General features: G+C 44.7%; 2 protein-coding genes across 4 annotated transcripts; one reads left to right on the top strand and one right to left on the bottom strand.

Annotated features, from left to right (window-relative positions):
* Nucleotides 1-290: 290 nt before the first annotated feature.
* Nucleotides 291-11323, top strand: PRDX1 (peroxiredoxin 1). Of its 2 annotated transcripts, none has more exons than XM_088835257.1 (6): nt 291-432; nt 2086-2202; nt 3827-3980; nt 4722-4844; nt 5110-5240; nt 10984-11323. In XM_088835257.1, exons 2-6 carry the CDS (start codon nt 2097-2099, stop codon nt 11067-11069), a joined length of 600 nt encoding a protein of 199 aa, XP_088691383.1. In that variant the 5' UTR covers nt 291-432; nt 2086-2096; the 3' UTR covers nt 11070-11323. The 2 variants fall into 2 exon arrangements, with proteins under 2 accessions (XP_088691383.1, XP_088691384.1); XM_088835258.1 differs by lacking the exon at nt 291-432 and adding an exon at nt 899-921.
* Nucleotides 11324-11470: 147 nt separating this feature from the next.
* On the bottom strand, nt 11471-17616 carry MMACHC (metabolism of cobalamin associated C). 2 transcript variants are annotated; one of them, XM_055402269.2, is made up of 4 exons: nt 17360-17616; nt 14888-15082; nt 14061-14213; nt 11471-13114 (listed from the first exon to the last, which is right to left on the bottom strand). In XM_055402269.2, exons 1-4 carry the CDS (start codon nt 17438-17440, stop codon nt 12701-12703), a joined length of 843 nt encoding a protein of 280 aa, XP_055258244.2. In that variant the 5' UTR covers nt 17441-17616; the 3' UTR covers nt 11471-12700. The 2 variants fall into 2 exon arrangements, with proteins under 2 accessions (XP_055258244.2, XP_088691382.1); XM_088835256.1 differs by having other exon boundaries at nt 14172-14213.
* Between the last annotated feature and the right edge of the window lie 520 nt (nt 17617-18136).

Genomic DNA, 18136 nt, shown 5'->3' with positions numbered 1-18136 from the left:
AGAAATACTTGACGAGATCGTTTTCTTCAGGGTTTGGTTAGACGTAGTCTTCCGTGAGCAGCAGCGAGAGCCCGTACCCTGGTTTGGGCTTTACCAACAAGGAAGGGGCGTTCGTGTTCTGAAATTATTGAAAGAACGCCTCAAACTCCGAACTCAACCGTCGGCGGCGGGCGGCGGGGAAGGGGATTGGTACTCTAAGGGTGGAAGCCCGCCCGTGGGAGCCCGCCCCCAGCAAGGGAAAGCGCTGAGTCATCCTGGCGGGGCACGTAGGGTAGGGGCGGTGCTCTGGCCATATCCCCCTCCCCATTTCCCCTCCCGCAACCCGGCCCGCCCTGACTCTCGCGAGAGCCTTACAGGCTATAAAGGCAGCGCCCCGCGCACGCCTCGCGTGTCTTCTTCCTCGCTGGTGTCGGTCCTGTTTCTGTGGAACTGGTGAGTACGAAGGCAGCGCCCCACGCCCCGCCTGTCACCTTTTCCGTCTTCTCCTCGGGGCCCTCCGAACTCAGCTGGGCTCCTCGGACAAAGAAGGCGGTCAGGCGAAGCGACCCTCGTGTGGGGCTCCTTTGAGTGCGGGGACGAGGTTGAAACCCGAGGCTAACGGCAGCTTGAGTCTCCCCTACCCCCAGCAACACAAGCAGAAAGCGCTGATTGGTTTGGCGTGGCGTCTGGGCGGGTTGGTGGTGATGGAGTCTCCTGACGGGCGGTAAGGGAAACTTCTCGAGTGAATCTGCAAACTGATCAGGAACTGAGGGCTAGCCGTCGGTCGTGTAGTAGAGGGAGAGGCTGTTCCCCGTCTTCAGGTGTGGAAAGTTACAAAGATTCCGTTCTCCGTCTTTATTTTTCCACCTGCAGAATGGGGTTTGTAGTGATTCTAAATGCCCTCGGTGAAGACTGAGCACTCTTCTGCTGGAGCTTTCTGAGGTGCTAGGGTGGGGGTGATGATGGGAGTAGCAGGGAGGGTACAAGAAGTGGGTTTTGGGGGAGTGGCTTTCACCAGGGACCTTCAAGGGGCGATTTCCTGAAGGGGACACGCCCGGTGGAACTCCAGCAGCCTCCCCGCCCCCGCGCTTGGTCGTGCTTTAGGGGACGTGGGGATCCCCTGGAAAAGCAGGTTTGAATCAGGAGGACATACATGTATATTAGGTCCATGTGTTTGGTTGGGTTTTTTGGTTTGCTATTAAAGGTGTTAAGCAGTTAAAAAAAATTGTCACAGTCGATGTTCAGTCTTTCTTATAGTTGTAGTATTATGAACCAAGAATTTTGGTACTTGAAAAGTTAGCTTCTTGGGATTATCAAACTGATGATTTACTGGGTTAAATCTTACCTCGGTCTTGACTAGGCTGAATCCAGTGTTAGATTGCTTTTTGGCAATAAATTGACTCTTGTTCTACTTACCATTTTTCCAGGATCTTGGTCCCTAGGTAAATTCACTTTTGAAAGGACTTCTGGGCTTTAAACACAACACTTAGAATTTTGAAATTGAGCAGATGCCATAATCTTGGACTTGGCCTCTTAAAAAGTTGGATTGGCTTTAGGGTGTGTGTCTTGGGAAATCTACCCAGAGAAAGATTAAAAGTGTGCTTCCCACGTTCTGAAGGCAGATGGAGGTGCAGTCCAGGGAAAGGGCATCATGGCAGCTTCTGGGGCTTGGGTGCTCAGTGTTTATGGCATTGCACATTTGGGTCCAGGTTTGAGTTTCCACTCTCTTCTCTCTGTACACCTGTATAATAAACGTACACAAGAAAATGCAGTTGTACAGATGATGGTTCAGAAACAGGAAGAGTTCAGTTTATAAAGAAATTCCCATTTTAAAATGAAAACATTGTAAATCAACTATATTCCAATAAAAATCTCAAATGAACAGTCCCTCCCCTCAAAAAAGAAAACAGAACTGAAATTCAGAGATGTGTAATATATTTGTTTGAAAAATTGGAAAGCTCAGTTCATGCTTCTTACTGTTATAAAAGTTTATGTGTATATTCAAGACCACTGGATAATTTCTTCAGCTGACTCTCTTAAATAGATAAAGGTTGTATCTAGAAAAATAAGACTTGTTTCTAATTCACTTTCTCTTATCTTTTCCAGCTGATAGCAATATGTCTTCAGGAAATGCCAAAATTGGGCACCGTGCCCCCCAGTTCAAAGCAACAGCTGTTATGCCAGATGGTCAGTTTAAGGATATCAGCCTAGCTGACTACAAAGGTAAGAGTAATTAGGTTCATTAATATGGAATTACAATCTAGGGAGGGCTTGTTCACACTCTGTACCTCTTGTCATGTTTGAGTGTAAAATGATTTTTGCACTCATTTGTTTTCAGGGTAAGAGGCTGTTGCCTTCCTTTTGAATTGAAGTGGTGATTATCATCAGTGAACATTAGGGTAGATCTCCCAAGTCCAAACTACCTGTGGAGTGGCATATTCATACTTCATTGTATCTGGACATAATATCTCAATTATCTTCCCAATATTGCTCCTCAGTTATTTTACTGGAGATAACACTCATTATTTTGTTACAGTTTAAAGCCTTGGACAATTTAAAGTCTCAGAGCTCAAGTCTTTGGAGCTGTGAAACTTCAGTTTACAAAATGTGTCACGATTGAGGGTTTTGGCATGTTCCCTTGACATTTTACCCTCAGAGAAAAATTGATGTCACAATTGGAACAACTCTCCTTTCTGTTAAGTAGTTTCATGTAGACACCAGGCAAATACTAATGAGGATCTTTTTACTTTACTGTCCTAGAATAGCGAGGTATTCTGGGACAGTTCAAAATATGGATTTCCTAGAATTTAAACCTAAGAACTGAAGCGTCAAGTATACCTTTCTTGGTGATATAGCAGTTTATAGAGTTAGCTTTTGGGTAAAACCTATGACTAGATTTCTTAACAAATTACACATACTGGTTGGAATGAGAGCAGATAAGTGGGGCCCTATGGAGGGAAGCTCCTCCTGGCAAACAAAGTAAGTAGTACCGTAGGGAGGTGACCCTGGCCCAAGGGTAAAGGCATGAGGTTTAGGAAGAGTTGCTCTGTGCCCTCCTGGGCTTGACCTGCTGAAGCTTGTTAGCAAAACCCTGGGGGGAAGGTTGAAGTGAATGTCAAAAGGACCAGCTTATTTTGACTTTGAAACATTGCTGGTATCAGGAAATGTGAATATTTGGAATTGTTGGTGAGAGACTGCTTGACAGGTTGAAGATCTACTTCAATTGGTAATCAGAATGACTTTCATAAAATTCCAATTAGAAATCCTATTACCTGCCAGGAGAATTTTGGTAACTTTTGTCTTAGAAATTTTTTCTTTGCTTGTGCATCCTATCAGACTTATTTGAACCATGTTTGTGGTGATTTAGGTGAAACTTAGACCTTACCTATCATGTTACTGTGGTTCACTGTGGAAGAATAGCAAAGACTCTGACTTTCTTTTGTTGGTCTTGTTGCCTTGTGGCAGAGAATCCAGCAATTCGGCTCTTTCTGGGCACTGATTACACGAGTATTGGCAGTAGATGATTGCATCCTTGTTTTTTCTTTTCTTCACTGAAGAACTTGGTGTTTGTGTTAATTTTAACTACCCAGAGAAGATCAAAATTAGACTGAACAGTGCTTGTCTGTAGTTGGCAGCTAACGTGGAAGAAGGAAAATTCTTATGGCCGAGGTTCTACAGTAGCTGCTAGGCATCATCTGTGTTGAGCATCTTGGTATTTTAACAGTTGTCTGCCATCAGTTTAAAAAGGCTTCTTTTTTCCCATAGGAAAATGTCTTTAGGTTTACATTCTCTGCAAAGCAAGGAAGTCTATTTCAAAGGTTAACTTGAGCTTTTTTTTTTTTCCCAGGAAAATATGTTGTGTTCTTCTTTTACCCTCTTGACTTTACCTTTGTGTGCCCCACGGAGATCATTGCTTTCAGTGACAGGGCAGAAGAATTTAAGAAACTCAACTGCCAAGTAATTGGTGCTTCTGTGGATTCTCACTTCTGTCACCTGGCATGGTAAATCTCTTGGACCATTTGGCATGGGCTTATTTTAGAAAATTATTACGGATTTTTTTTTTTTTTTTGTAGTTGTGCTGTGTGGCATGTGGGATCTTAATTCTCCAACCAGGGATCAAACCTGTGCCTCGCTCGTGCAGTGGAAGTGCGGTAGTGCGGTAGAAGTCTTAATCACTGGACCAGCAGAGAAGTCCAAGCATAGGAACTTTTAAGCAGCAGCTGGAACCGGGAGGCTTTGGCAATAGACTTTTTCAAGTATTGACTTCTGACTCCTCATGGAAGGAGTGCAAATGCTCTGACTTCCTCTTGTTGCTCTTATAACTTAGCAGCAGAGGAAAAGCAGCTTGGGTTGCAGCTGAGTGTACCCTGGTGACTTTAATTGGCCTCAGCCATTTACCACTGAGCTTCCCTCATAGCTTAGTTGGTAAAGAATCTGCCTGCAATGCTGGAGACCTGGGTTCAATTCCTGGGTTGAAAGATTCCCTGGGGAAGGAAATGGTAATCCACTCCAGTATTCTTGCCTGGAAAATCCCATGGACAGAGGAGCCTGGCAGGCTACAGTCCATGGGGTCACAAGAGTCGGACACAACTTATCCACTAAATCACCATTTACTGCTGGAAAAAATTTAAAGTTTTCTTGGGAGTTAGATTAGCAACGTTGGGGTGGGATAGATACAGTTAATGCTTTTGTTACAGAAGAATTTGAATGAGTGTGATTGTATGTGTGTTTTTTTACTATAGGATCAACACACCCAAGAAACAAGGAGGACTGGGACCCATGAACATTCCCTTGATATCAGACCCCAAGCGCACCATTGCTCAGGACTATGGGGTCTTAAAGGCCGATGAAGGCATCTCATTCAGGTATATATTCACCAGGAAACTGGCTGATTGGCTGAAGATCTTTTATAAGTAGAGCTGTGATCTGTGGAGACTTTTCTTATTTTTTTTTTCCTGTTTTGTTGAGAAATAATTGATATACTTCACTGTGTAAGTTTAAGGTGGATGGCATAATAGTTTCATTCTTTATGCAGGACCTAAGGGGAGGGCCAGTTTCTGTTGATTTACTCTAACAGCAATTTCTAAAACTGTACTATCTCTCCCTCTGACCTTTAATATTTTCTTCTAGGGGCCTTTTTATTATTGATGATAAAGGTATCCTTCGACAGATCACCATAAACGACCTTCCTGTTGGCCGCTCTGTGGATGAGACACTGAGACTAGTTCAGGCCTTCCAGTTTACTGACAAACATGGGGAAGGTAAGCCAGTTTGCCTGGTGACAGGACAGGGGAGTGATAGGGTGGGAAAGATGGTGGGAACAAAGTCTACCAGGTAGGAAAAGGGTTATTATGTCTCTTTAAGAAATTGCAGTCTCTGGATTATAGTGGGTTGTGGGGGTGAGGTAATAGAAAAGCTTGGGGAGGAGAATATAAAGGCTTTTTGTTCCAACTGCATATTCCCAGCTTCTACCCTGCTCATTTAGAATTACTTACTGCTGCAGATTCAACTTGTTAGAGTGTAGGAGGATCTCATAGGTGTTAACTTTTTTGTCTTTAAAAAATTCATTCTGTTGTGTAAGATGTTTTTTGTATCTATAACAATTATAGTCACCAAATTATATAAATGCTCAATATAAAAATTTTGAGGAGGGGTTAGGGCAAGAGAGTTTGAGATGAAATCTCAAGGTCCTTAGAGAAGTTTCAGGATTAAAGATGATGTTTTTGTGAGTCTGTCCTTGTAAAGTCTAAACATGACTGAGAAGATTGAATTTATGGTGTTTGTCTAGCATTCACTACAGTGTAGGTCTTTCTTTTTGCTCTGGTCCTTCTCATCTGAAATAGTCTCCTTGAAGTGTTTTTGATAAAGTCCTGAACTGCTTGCTTCCATTCTCTCAGTTTAAAAGACTGTAGCTTCTGAAAACTCCCCACTTTCGCCCAGTAGAGTTGTTGCTTGTAATGAGACCAGCTTATTCCAACGAAGAGTTTAGTTTTAAGAACAGCTCCTCAGTCTGCTGCAAGTGCTGGATATGTAGGGGGAAGGAGATCTTGAACCCCACCCAGCCACCCCAGCTTAATGAAATTGAGGATATAAAATAGTTGTGATCACTGCTACTGTTCAGCTTGGATCTCTTGAGTTACAGGAGGTGGAAGTTAACAGTGGGATTAGTGGTGTTTGGGGGACCCAAAAGTGCTGGTTTGGTTGGAGTGGAAGGCTAGTAGTAGGTAATGGGAATCAGAAGGCACCATTTGCAGAAGTATGTATAGGCTTTACACTGGATTGAAGTAGACAGCTGCTGAGACTGCCCTCTGGTGGAGAATAGTTCAGAACAAAGATGGAAGGAGCTGAGGAATGGGTGGCAAAGTTGGCCCTTTATTGGACTTTCCCTTGCATGTGTAGTATAGACTTTTTTTTAAATTAATTTTTACTGGGATAGACTCTTGAACCCAAGTTTTCATGAGTTGCAAAGCTTGCTTCTTCACATTCTTGTTCTCTGCTGCTTCCCATCCCACTAAAACAAGCACAGCTTTCTGCGTGCAGTCTTCAATGGCTTATGATAGTTAGTGTTTGAGTGCCTGTGGATATCAAGCACTCTATGAGGTGCTGTCATGTTATTTGACAAATAATCCTACAGTCCTGTTTTTAAAATCGAGATATATGTTAATTTCATGTGTACAACATAATGATCTGATATTTGTATATCCTATATTTCTATTTTTCTTTAAAATTTCTTTTATCTTGAATTTACACTTTTTTTGGGGGATCTTTGAGTGAACCTGTATTACATTTTAGCAGAGAAAAGGGTGAACTGACAGTCCTACAAATAAATTTTTTTACTTAAATCCTATGTTCCTATTTTTTCAAAAATTAAATTTTTTAAAAATTTATTTTTGGCTTTGTTGGGTCTTCGTTGCCACTTGGGCTTTTCTGGTTGCGAGAGGGGGCTGCTGTCCAGTTGCTGTGTGAGGGCTTCTCATTGTGGGGGCTCCTCTTATGGACTACGGGCTCTACAGCACTCAGGCTTCAGTAGTTGTGACTCCTGGGCTCTCAAACATAGGCTCCATGGTTGTGGTGCGCGGGCTTAGTTGTTCTGTGACATGTGGGATCTTCCTGGGTCAGGGATGGAAATGTCTCCTGTGTTGGCAGGTGGATTCTGCACCACTGAATCACCAGGGAAGCCCCTGTGTTCCTATTTTTAGGACCAATAAACCACTATTTAAACACTGCATGTATTCAGTTAATGGTAGAACTGGGATCAAAATTCAGAGCCCCCCTTTTTTTACATAATTTAAAATGATGAGAAAGGCATTGTTTAGAGCCTTCTGTGTTGGGGAGAGTTGTACTTCAGGTTCTGTTGAAAGTTGGTAAATGTGGGACTCAGCCAGTTCTGCTGAGCTTCATATTAATTCTAAAAATCCAGCTCTGTTGGGTATGAGTCCAAGTGTGGATCTTTCTTTCCTTTCATTGATTATAGGTACAGTCTTAAGTGCCAAGAGGCCTTAGCGCAAGGATACTAAGTTGTCAAGGTTCTTCTTTCTGGCTCATTATTCCTTTTATCTTTGTGTTGTGGTTTGTAATTGGGCTCTTCTGAAGCTGTGTTTTCTTCCTGGACAGAAGAATCTTTGGTTTCCCTGGTGGTAAACTGCTGGGTCTGATCTCTGATTTTATGCTGCTCTTTATTCTCAGAAGCTTGTTTATACTAATGACCTGTGCTCTTAACCCTTTGGTGGCACGAAAGCCAGTGACTGTGTAAGGATCAAATGGAGATTTTGTAAAGCAGCTAAATGCATCCATACCTTGTTCCCAAATGGCTGTTTGTAGTGTCTGACCTCTGAGGCTATGACATCCTTACGGGGGAAGAAAAGGGCTTCGCTTCTCTAACTTGAGAAAGTGAGACTTTTGCTGCTTCGTTCCTGGACTTTGGTGACTACATGTCTCCTGCGAGACAAAACAACAGGTTAAGAGTAGAATATCAGAGATCGCTCCCCTATCTCACTTTCCTCAGGTTTTCCCAGGGAGCATTGCTAACTCAGGATCATAGGAAAGACTGAAGGTTATGCTTTTCTGCATAAAGTGTTTGAGAGATTCAAACTCAGACCTTTTGATTACCAAGGTATAGAAGGCAATTACTTAGTGAAACAAGCAGGACCTTCTGTGGAGGTCCTGCCCCTTTGTATTTCAGGCATTCTTGTTTGGCAGAGTTAAGGAACACTGAGAAGACAAACTGCTGCCTTCATATCTCTGAAGAGCAAGCTGATAGAAGCAGCAGCTTAGTGTTAGGGTTTACACAGAGAATGAGATGTCTGGATGGCATCACTGACTTAATGGACATGAGTTTGAGTGAACTCCGGGAGTTGGTGACAGACAGGGAGGCCTGGCGTGCTGTGATTCATGGGGTCGCAAAGAGTCGGACACAACTGAGCGACTGAACTGAACTTCGTAATTTTTAGCTTGTATTTTTCTTGGGTATGGGGGTAACTCACTTTTTGGTTTTGGTCAGTTTTTACTGTGGTTATATATGATATAATTTACCTTTTTAAGTGTATAATTCAGTGGCACTAGTTACATTCAGTGTTGTATATCTATCACCACTATTTTTCAAACTTTTTCATTATCCCAAATAAGCAGTAGTAGTAGTAACCGTGAAGAAATAACTCACCCTTCTCCTTTCCCTCCAGCCTTTTGTAACTTCTGTTCAACTTTCTGCATCTATGAATTTACCTATCTTAAAGATTTTATGTGCGTGAAATCATACAATGTTTATCCATTTGTGTCTGGTTTCTTTCACTTGGCATTGTTTTCAAGGTTCTCAAAAGTTTATCCAGGCTGTAGTATGTATCAGAACTTCAATCTTTTTAAATGCTGAATAATATTTCATTGTATATGTATGCTTCTTGGTGGCTGAGACAGGAAAGAATCTGCCTGTAATGCAGGAAACCCAGGTTCAATCCCTGGGTGGGGAAGATCTCCTGGAGAGGGGTAAAGCAACTCCCTCCAGTATTCTTGCCTGGAGAGTCCCATGGACCAAGTAGCCTGTTGGGCTACAGTCCATGGAGTTGCAAGGATTTGGACACGACTGAGCAGCTTTCACTTTTCATATGTATACTGCATTTTGTCTGTTAACAGGTTTTTTCCCACCTTTTGGCTATTGTGAATAATGTTGCTAAAATAGTGGTGAATATATCTGAATCCTTGTTTCCAGTTACTTTGAATATATACATAAGAATAGAATTTCTGGGTCCTATGGTAATTCTGTATTTAGATTCTTGAGGAATTTCCAGACTTTCCCACAGCACCTGTACCATTTTACATCCCCACTAACAGCAGCAGCAGCAGCAACAATACCAAGGGTTCTTTATATCCTTCCCAGCATTTACTTTCCATCTTTTTTTTTTTTTTAAACTATAGTCATCTTAGGGGATATGAAGTGGTATCTCATTGTGGTTTTGATTTGTATTTCCCTGGTGGCTCAGAGGTTAAAGCGTCTGCCTCCAATGCAGGAGACCTGGGTTCGATCCCTGGGTCGGGAAGATCCCCTGGAGAAGGAAATGGTAACCCACTCCAGTATTCTTGCCTGGAGAATCCCATGGACGGAGAAGCTTGGTAGGCTACAGTCCATGGGGTCGCAAAGAGTCGGACACGACTGAGCGACGGAATGGAACAGACTGACTAGTGATGGCATATTTTCACGTGTTTATTAACTATTTGTATATCTTTGGAGATACATCTTTTTTCAAGTCCTTTGCTCATTTTTGAAGTGTCTTGTTGAGTCGTGGGAGTTTGGATTTAATTTTGGCTATTAATCCCTCATTAGATACAATTTGTAAATATTTTTTCCCATTCTGTGGGTTGTCTTCAAAGAATTTTTGGATTTTTGGATGAACCTAGTTTTGGGACATCCCTGGTGGCTCAGACGGTAAACATCTTGCTTACAAGTGCGGGAGACCTGGGTTCGATCCCTGGGTTGGGAAGATATCCTGGAGAAGGAAATGGCAACCCACTCCAGTACTCTTGCCTGGAAAATCCCATGGATGGAGGAGCCTGGTAGGCTACAGTCCATGGGGTCACAAAGAGTCAGACACGACTGAGCGACTTCACTTTCAGAGCCCATTATACAAAGTGAAGTAAATCTGAAAGAGAAAGATAAATATCGTATACGAACGTGTATATATAAGGAATCTAGAAAGATGGTACCAAAAGATTTATATAAGACATAGAGAACAGACTTATGGACATGGGGAGAAGGGAGGAGAGGGTGAGATGTATGGAGAGAGTAACATGAAAGCTTAATTACCATATGTAAATTAGATAGCAAAAGGGAATTTGCTGTATGTTTCAGGGAACTCTGTATCAACCTAGAGGGGTCAGATGGGGAGGGAGATGGGAGGGAGGGGACATATGTATACCTATGGTTGATTCATGTTGAGGCTTGACAGAAAACAAAATTCTGTAAAGCAATTATCCTTCAATTAAAAAAGAATTCATGGTTTTAGCTCTTACATTTAGGTTGTTTTTAAATAAATTTCTTGTATGTGGTATGAATAGATGACCAGCATCATTGTTGTACATGTGGAAATTCAGCTGTTCCAGAACGTCTTTTGAAGCTTATTTTTCAAAAGGTGCATTTTTGAAGCATACATAAAATTACAGAGAGCATATGCATACCCATTTACTTACTACCCACTGTTAACAAAATCTTAAATATTTTGCTGTACATGGTTTAGATTGTTTTTAGAACAGCATAAAGTTGAAGCTGTTAATTTCTTTAAATTTCAGTTACTGCATGAACAAATTAAGTATAGTAATTCGGGCTCCAGTGAGGATTAACTTGCATATTTAATTTTGTACTGAAAGGCTGAATGATCTGACTGGAGGATAGGCCTCCTGGCCCCTGAATGTTGAAGCCCTTTAGGGCTCAGATTTGGTTTTGAGGCATCCAGTTGTCCTTAGGAGGGTGGAGGTTACCACTGATCCAGTTATTAATCAGTACCCTTTCTCTTGCAGTGTGCCCAGCTGGCTGGAAGCCTGGCAGTGACACCATCAAGCCTGATGTCCAGAAGAGCAAAGAATATTTCTCTAAGCAGAAGTGAGCGCTCGGCCATTTTAAGGCCAGGCTGCAGTAGGCGGCCTTGAAAACAAAACCTCTTTTGTCCTATTGTCATGCTTAAAACCATTATCTTACACTCCATCAGTAAGTATGGGACAGGATGGGCCTTTCCTGCAGGGGTTGGGGACGCCAGCCTTTCTTCCTCTGGACGGAATGACCTGAGCCAGGCCAACTGATGTATACTGTAAGGGGGTATCACTTTTGATCTTTTGTAGTTTTATTAAATTTGAAATGAGACCTTGTTGATTCTTCATTGGCCGGGGGTGGGGGGGGCATTAGCCTTTAAGAGGAATTTAGTCTGCTTTCCCGCTTTGGGAGAAAATGAGGTGCGAGAGCTGCCTCAGAATCGTGAAATGATATTGAGGGAAAATGTACATAGACAACAGGGAAAAGAGCAAGACCTGCTACAGTGTCAGCAATGGTGCTGCAGTTTATGCTGCAGGTTGGGTTGCGATGAGGTTTCTGACATTGACAGTACTAAAGGGCTACATGAAAACCTTGATAAATGCCTAGTACTGTATCTATGAAGGATTACAGAGTTACGGGCTTTAGGTACCTTTGGAATTGAAAGGGGGAGACAAACCCAGGGCCGGCTTTCTCTGTCAAAAGCACAGTGGTGAGCACCTCTTGGCTTCCCTGGGTTTCTAGCCTTGATTTAAGGGTAGTTCTTGTCCTCATGAAAATGAAAGTTGCTCAGTCCTGTCCGACTCTTTGCAACTCCATGGACTATATACAGTCCATGGAGTTCTCCAGACCAGAAAACTGTAGTGGGTAGCTTTTTCCCCTTCTCCAGCTAATCTTCCCAACCCAGGAATTGAACCGGGGTCTCCTGCATTGCAGGTGGATTCTTTCCCAACTGAGCTATCAGGGAAGCCCCATCTTTCCTAATGCTGGGAAAGATTGAAGGCAGAAGGGGATGACAGGATGAGATGGTTGGAAGGCATCACCAACTGTGACATGAGTTTGAGTAAGGTCCGGGAGTTGGTGTTGGACAGGGAAGCCTGGCGTGCTTCGGTCCATGGGGCTGCAAAGATTGGATGCGACTTAACTGAGCTTGTTCTCATTCATATCTGTGTTCTGAGGGAGGGTTGTCAGCGGGGTGAAGGTGGATTTCTCCTGGGCCCAAGGCTAGGGCAGATTTACAACGGAAGATCCTTCAGTAATATGTGCCCTTCTGGACACCACACCCCACCACTAGCCCAGCCTACCTGTAGGCAGTAGTACAGGATTCCCAGGGCCTTCAACAACAGCTTACTGTATGCTAAGCAATTTCATTTATTCAGTCACCATGATAACCCTCTGAAGCAGGTACTATTATTTAGGGGATAGTTCCTCCTTACGCCCTGTAACAGCATTTTGAAGCACTGCAGAGAAATGTAACAGGTAGTGATCCCATATTCCAAGGCAGGTGGGAAGTCTGGATCTACTTTGGTCTTAACCAAACTTGCCTGAGCCTTGTTATTTTCATTTAAGATCTCTACTAGAATTCTTTATCAAAAATAATCATTTTGTACCTAAAATAAGTTTCTTCCCTGGTGAAATATTAATAGTAGTGTAAAAGTCTTTTAACAGGTACCGCTGCCCTAAATGAGGATCCCACAGATGGGGAAGGTATCAGGGTCCAGGGGATATAGGTGGGGAAACTGAGGGGCTGAGCCAGCCTCTCCTGGGATTCTGAGGCTTCTTGGGTAAGTGTGTAGTGAAGTGAAGCTCTTGGGATGGAGAGCTAGGCTCCTCTGAGGGCTGAAGCAAGCCCAGTAAGGCCAAGCGTTGGGCAGGAGGAGTGGAAAAGTACGCCTTCTGCTCTTCTGAGTAGCGCTCCTGAGGTGTCACAGCATCCCGGTAAGTCCAGTCACGCCAATGGAAATTGAAGCGTTCAAGCAGGGTGATGCGGTCAGCTCTTGTGGGTACACAGTCAATGGGCTTTGTGGGTGGCAGATTTGGCACCTCTATTCCTCGCAGCAGCACCACCCCTCGGATGGCAAACCAGCCCCCAAATCTGGGATGTATGCACACACCTGCTATGTGCTGGGGAGAGGGTAAAAAGAAAGAAAGGTCATGGTGGTCATATGGGCATCAATACCATCAATGCAATGCAAGCTAGTTCACTTATTTCTCATTCAACAGACAGTGATTCTACATGTAAGCCTGTCAGGGAATTCCCTGGTGGTCTAATGGTTAGGATTCCATGCTGTTGCTGCCAAGGTTCCAGGTTCTATCTTTGGTCAAGGAACTAAGATCCCACAATCTGTGCTGCATATACACACATGTGAACTTCTATCAGTCTTGGCTGGGCTCCCCTACTCTTGTCAACTCTTCATGAAGTCACTGACCCCAAGGAGAGTTTCCTTAAGCTGAGCCTCAGCTTCCCAGTCGCACTGTGAGTTTAATCGCAGCTCTACCTGCTCCATTCTGTCACAAAGAATAACAGACTAGTTCTCTAACCCAACCCCTGGTGGCTCAGATGGTAAACTGCCTGCCAGTGAAGGAGACATGGGTTTAATCCCTGGATTTGATTGGGAAGATCCCCTGAGGAAAAGAACAGTAACCCACTCCAGTGTTCTTGCCCAGAGAATTCTGTGTACAGGAGCCTGGTGGGCTACTGTCCATGCGACTGCAAAGCAAAGAGTTGGACACAACTAAGTGACTAACACTTTTTCTGACCTGATGTGTCTGCAAATAGACAAATTGTGGAACTGGATCATTGACCATGGTGCACTCTTGTCCTGGATTGTGCCCAGCAACTCCTTTACTCAGGGAAGGTGGAAAAATGGGACTTGAAATTCTTTTTTTGCTGCACCACGTGGTTAACAGGATTTCAGTTCTCTGACCATGGACTGAACCAGGACTATGGCAGTGAAAACCTGGAATCCTAACCACTAGACCACCAGAGAATTCCTGGGACTTGAAATCTTGACGGATTTTTATCTCATTTTCTTTCTCAGCCCATATTTGCTCATACTTGCCCTCTAACCTGGGTCCCCCAAGGGTCAGACTCCACGTCCTGTCTTTGGTAGTAGTAAGCAGCCCCTGCTACATGGGCTGCTGTCTGGGCCAGGATCTTGGGGCGCCGGTTGGGGTGTACCTCGTAGTCAGCGATGACTTCTATCTGCAGCTCTGGGAAGCTCTGGGATAGAAGATACGATGAAGACTTTTAGCACAACAGGAATCATGATCATGTTCAACACAGCCTTCAGTTGTGTTAACATGGCCCTGTCCTTAGAAGTCATGTTTAAAGGGAAAACATGACCTTAAACTTGGAGTGGGATTGGAGGCTCCAGTGTGAAGAAAATGATAATTCTGTTTAGGATTGTTCAGAATCCTGTTACAGCTCTGCCCTCCAAAGGCCCAGTGCAGAGGAAAACATGGTCCAGCTTTGGGGATACCCAGTGTATGTATACGTATTTATGTATACATGTAAAGTATGTAGTGCAGGGGTCCAGTTCTGTCCTCAAAAGACCGCATAAGTCTCCCAGGTCTAGGGCAAAGACAGGTGAGAGATGCATGGAGAATTTTGGGGCTTATCCTATATCACTTGGAGGTTAGGGAAGTCTGCTCATCAAGTTGCCCATCAGTGAAGGGTGAGATCGATCCGTTTCAGACCTGGTTGGCTAGAGGGGGTGGCCAAACCTGAGATGAGAAGGCAGAATGGGGAGAGATGACAATGTCAAGGCTGGCTTTAGGATATCCTGCCGGGGAAGTGGCTCCTTGCCGGAGGTCTAGATTCTATACTGAGCTTAGAGGAACTGGAAGCAGATGCAGGTTTGGAAGCTGGGTGAGGCTATAGCCAGCCTTGCTCACCTCTCTAACTCGGCCCAGGTGGTAGGCCACACACTGGTCCACCGGGTCAGTCAGTGGTTGGAGGTGGTGGCTCTGCAGGAAGGGCTTGAGAGCCCGGTCAAACATGGCAGGTGTGCTGAGTACCAGGAAGGCCAGTGTAGGTCCTGGCAGGGGCAGGTGGAAGGCTGGAGGCAGGAGTGCATTGTACCATGCCACCTGGAACAGAAAGAAAATTCAGGCCACACAAGAGGGCCAACTTAGGCCTTAGATAGGCCCATACCTTGGCCTGGCATTCAAGGTTTCATGCATCTTGTCCAGCCTCCTTCTTATTCAAACAATGAAATTCTCCTGATGCTGTGTGATGTGTGTTTGTGGGGGACTCATCTGACAGAGCGGAGAAGACACTGGCAAGCCACTCCAGTACTCTTGCCTGGAAAATCCCATGGATGGAGGAGCCTGGTAGGCTGCAGTCCGTGGGGTCGCTAAGGGTCGGACATGACTGGGCGAGTTCACTTCCACTTTTCACTTTCACACATTGGAGAAGGAAATGGCAACCCACTCCAGTGTTCTTGCCTGGAGAATCCCAGGGACGGGGGAGCCTGGTGGGCTGCCGTCTATGGGGTCACACAGAGTCGGACACGACTGAAGTGACTTAGCCACAGCAGCAGCAGCATCTGACAGAGTTATAACAGAGAGGCAAAGAATTCATAAACAACTAAGAAAAAGAAGAAATTTATTGTACTGTGGTTAGTGCAATAACAGGGCCAATGAAGGTCCTCTGAAATTAGAAAAGGTTTCTTGGGAGCTGAGTCTCGATGGCTGGGAAGGTAACTTACAGGCTGACGTGGAGAGGGAGAATCTGGGGTGTGTTTTAAACAGTTCCCAGCATAAACAAAGAGGCAAAAAATGCAAAGCATATTTGGAGAATAGCAAATTGTCTAGTTTGATAGAAATGAAGCATCTGTGGAGGGGAGCAGAGGGAGAGAAGGCTGGAGAGATCAGTAAGAATGAGACTGTGACTGGCCTTGAATACCAATTGAAGGAATATGGGTCTAATTTGCTGACAGTGAGGGGTTAGCCATTGAAGATTTAAGAAGCAAACTGACATGCTCAGTTTTAGATCAACCTGGCTGCAGTGTGGAGGAAGGAACAGAGGCAAAGTGACAGCCAAGGAGGTTATTGCAGAAATCCAAATGACTAATAGTGGGCTGAACCAGAGCATAAACAGGTTGAATGGAAGGAAATGATCTGCGATATTTAGGAGACAGATTCCTAAAGATCACTGTGGATGACTATATGTGGTGCTGGGAAGGTGAGAGAAGTAGGAACATAGGATGACTGGCAGGGCTCTAAGTGGCACTGTTCAATACCACAGCTCCTACTATACCAAGGTCCTCTTGATTATATCAGATAGACATCTCCAGTCTCTCCCACACCTGCCATCCACCATTATCTCCATATCTTTACTCAAGCTATTTTTGATATTTGAGATGTACATGACCCTCCTTCCTTCCAATCTATCTTTTCATATATAGCTCAACTCCATTTTTTCCAGGGAAGCCTCTCTGAGGCTAGACCCAACTACCTCTTCCTCTATAATCCTCTCCCAACATTGCTGTATGCCACTCTGTGGAAAGTGTGGCCTCTTAAGCATCAGGCAAAAGGCTCAGGTTGAGTTGATTTAGCTCTGCACTAAGCACAGGGCTCAGTGCACAGGACACTGGATGTGGGGGGAGATGGACCTATGTGAATAAGGGTAGGTCCTGATGCCAGACTTCTGTGTCAGGCAAGTGTACAGTTTCTAAATCCAGCTCAGCATTGATGATTGGCAATATCATGAATGTAACCTTTTGCAGGTATATTGAACAACCAAGCCAACTGTTTGCTTGTTCAACATCCAGAATGCCCTTTGCTCATGAGTCATACAAACATTCCCAGACCTTGCCCTCTCCTAAACTCCTTCAGGAAGCTTCCCAAGTGACTCTGGTTCCACAGATCCCCTTCTTCCTCTAAATTACCTAGGTGACAAAACCACGAGGTTACTAGATCACATGGTGTCTCCCACTCATGAATATAGCATTGTAGGAGGGTAAAAGAGATGATGTATTGGAAAGACTCTTATGTTGGGAAAGACTGAAGGCAGAAGGAGAAGGGGACGACAGAGGACGAAATGGTTGGCCATATGGCATCACCGACTCAATGGACATGAGTTTGAGCAAGCTCCCGGAGTTATTGATGGACAGGGATACCTGGCGTGCTGCAGTCCATGGGGTCACAAAAAAGAGTCGGACACGACTGAGCGACTGAACAACAACAAAAGAACAAACCTCCAACGCTACTCTACCCATTGAGCCCAAGCGCCCTGTCTCGACAATCAAATGGACACGCGGCCAGAGGAGCTCGAGAAAGATCAGAAAATTCACGGGCCTCACGTCAGTGGCACCGAAGCCATCCATAGGCTTCGCCCTAGCACCGCAGCAGGGATAAACCAACCTGGAAGGGGTGAACTTCGAAGCCAAAAGGGCACAATGTGTCCTCAATCTTCTGCTTCAGCTCTGCGACTAGCGGCTCCATAGTACACGTTACACACTGAGCCTGCTGGGGAATGGAGTCTCAAGGTTACTCGGGACTTTACGCTTTGAGACAGCTTAGACTCCATTTCCCAAGAGCTACGGGGATCACCTGCGGGACTGTGTAGTCTCCGCGCGACGCATCCTGGGACACGTAGTTCATTCAGTTCGGATGCACCCACTATAGAAGCAGAAAAACTCGGGTTCCCGGCAAGCTTCACGGTGGGTGCGGGGGACACTGTGACTGCGCGTGTTGCTTCCAGGGAAACGTAGTTCGGTAGCCTCCATCGCCCGTTGTCTCCAATAGAGGCGAACTCAGTTTCCCAAGTGGCGCCGCAGATGCCAGTCCGAAGTCGGGCTTTCCCGGCCTACCGTAAGATTTGAACTGGTCGGCGGCAGTGGTCACCGGCACAGTTCCGGTGTTATGGCGCCAGAGTTGTGAGTCTGGGGAAGTCTAAACCAAGATTCAGCATCTTCAATTCCCAATTTGTATCTGTTTAACAGGGCATCCCGCTTTCCCCCTAGTTCCCCAAGGACGCCTCTCCCATGACTAGTCCCAGAAGCGCAGTTTTGGTCTGATTATTGCTTCCTTACCTTTAGTATTGCATCCCCCGACTCACCTCTTTAGAGCTTACGTTGTGGTCTTCCCTGGGCTGTGTCTTTGGTGTCCACAGTGTTAGAGCAAGGGCACAAGACTCCA

This window comes from Moschus berezovskii, chromosome 4 (assembly GCF_049115385.1).
Source record: "Moschus berezovskii isolate FMDL1 chromosome 4, NW_MosBer_1.0, whole genome shotgun sequence".
In the NCBI taxonomy this organism is placed as follows: domain Eukaryota; kingdom Metazoa; phylum Chordata; class Mammalia; order Artiodactyla; family Moschidae; genus Moschus; species Moschus berezovskii.
The sequence above is the reverse complement of the archived record's forward strand: the minus strand, read 5'-3'. Positions and strand labels throughout refer to the sequence as shown.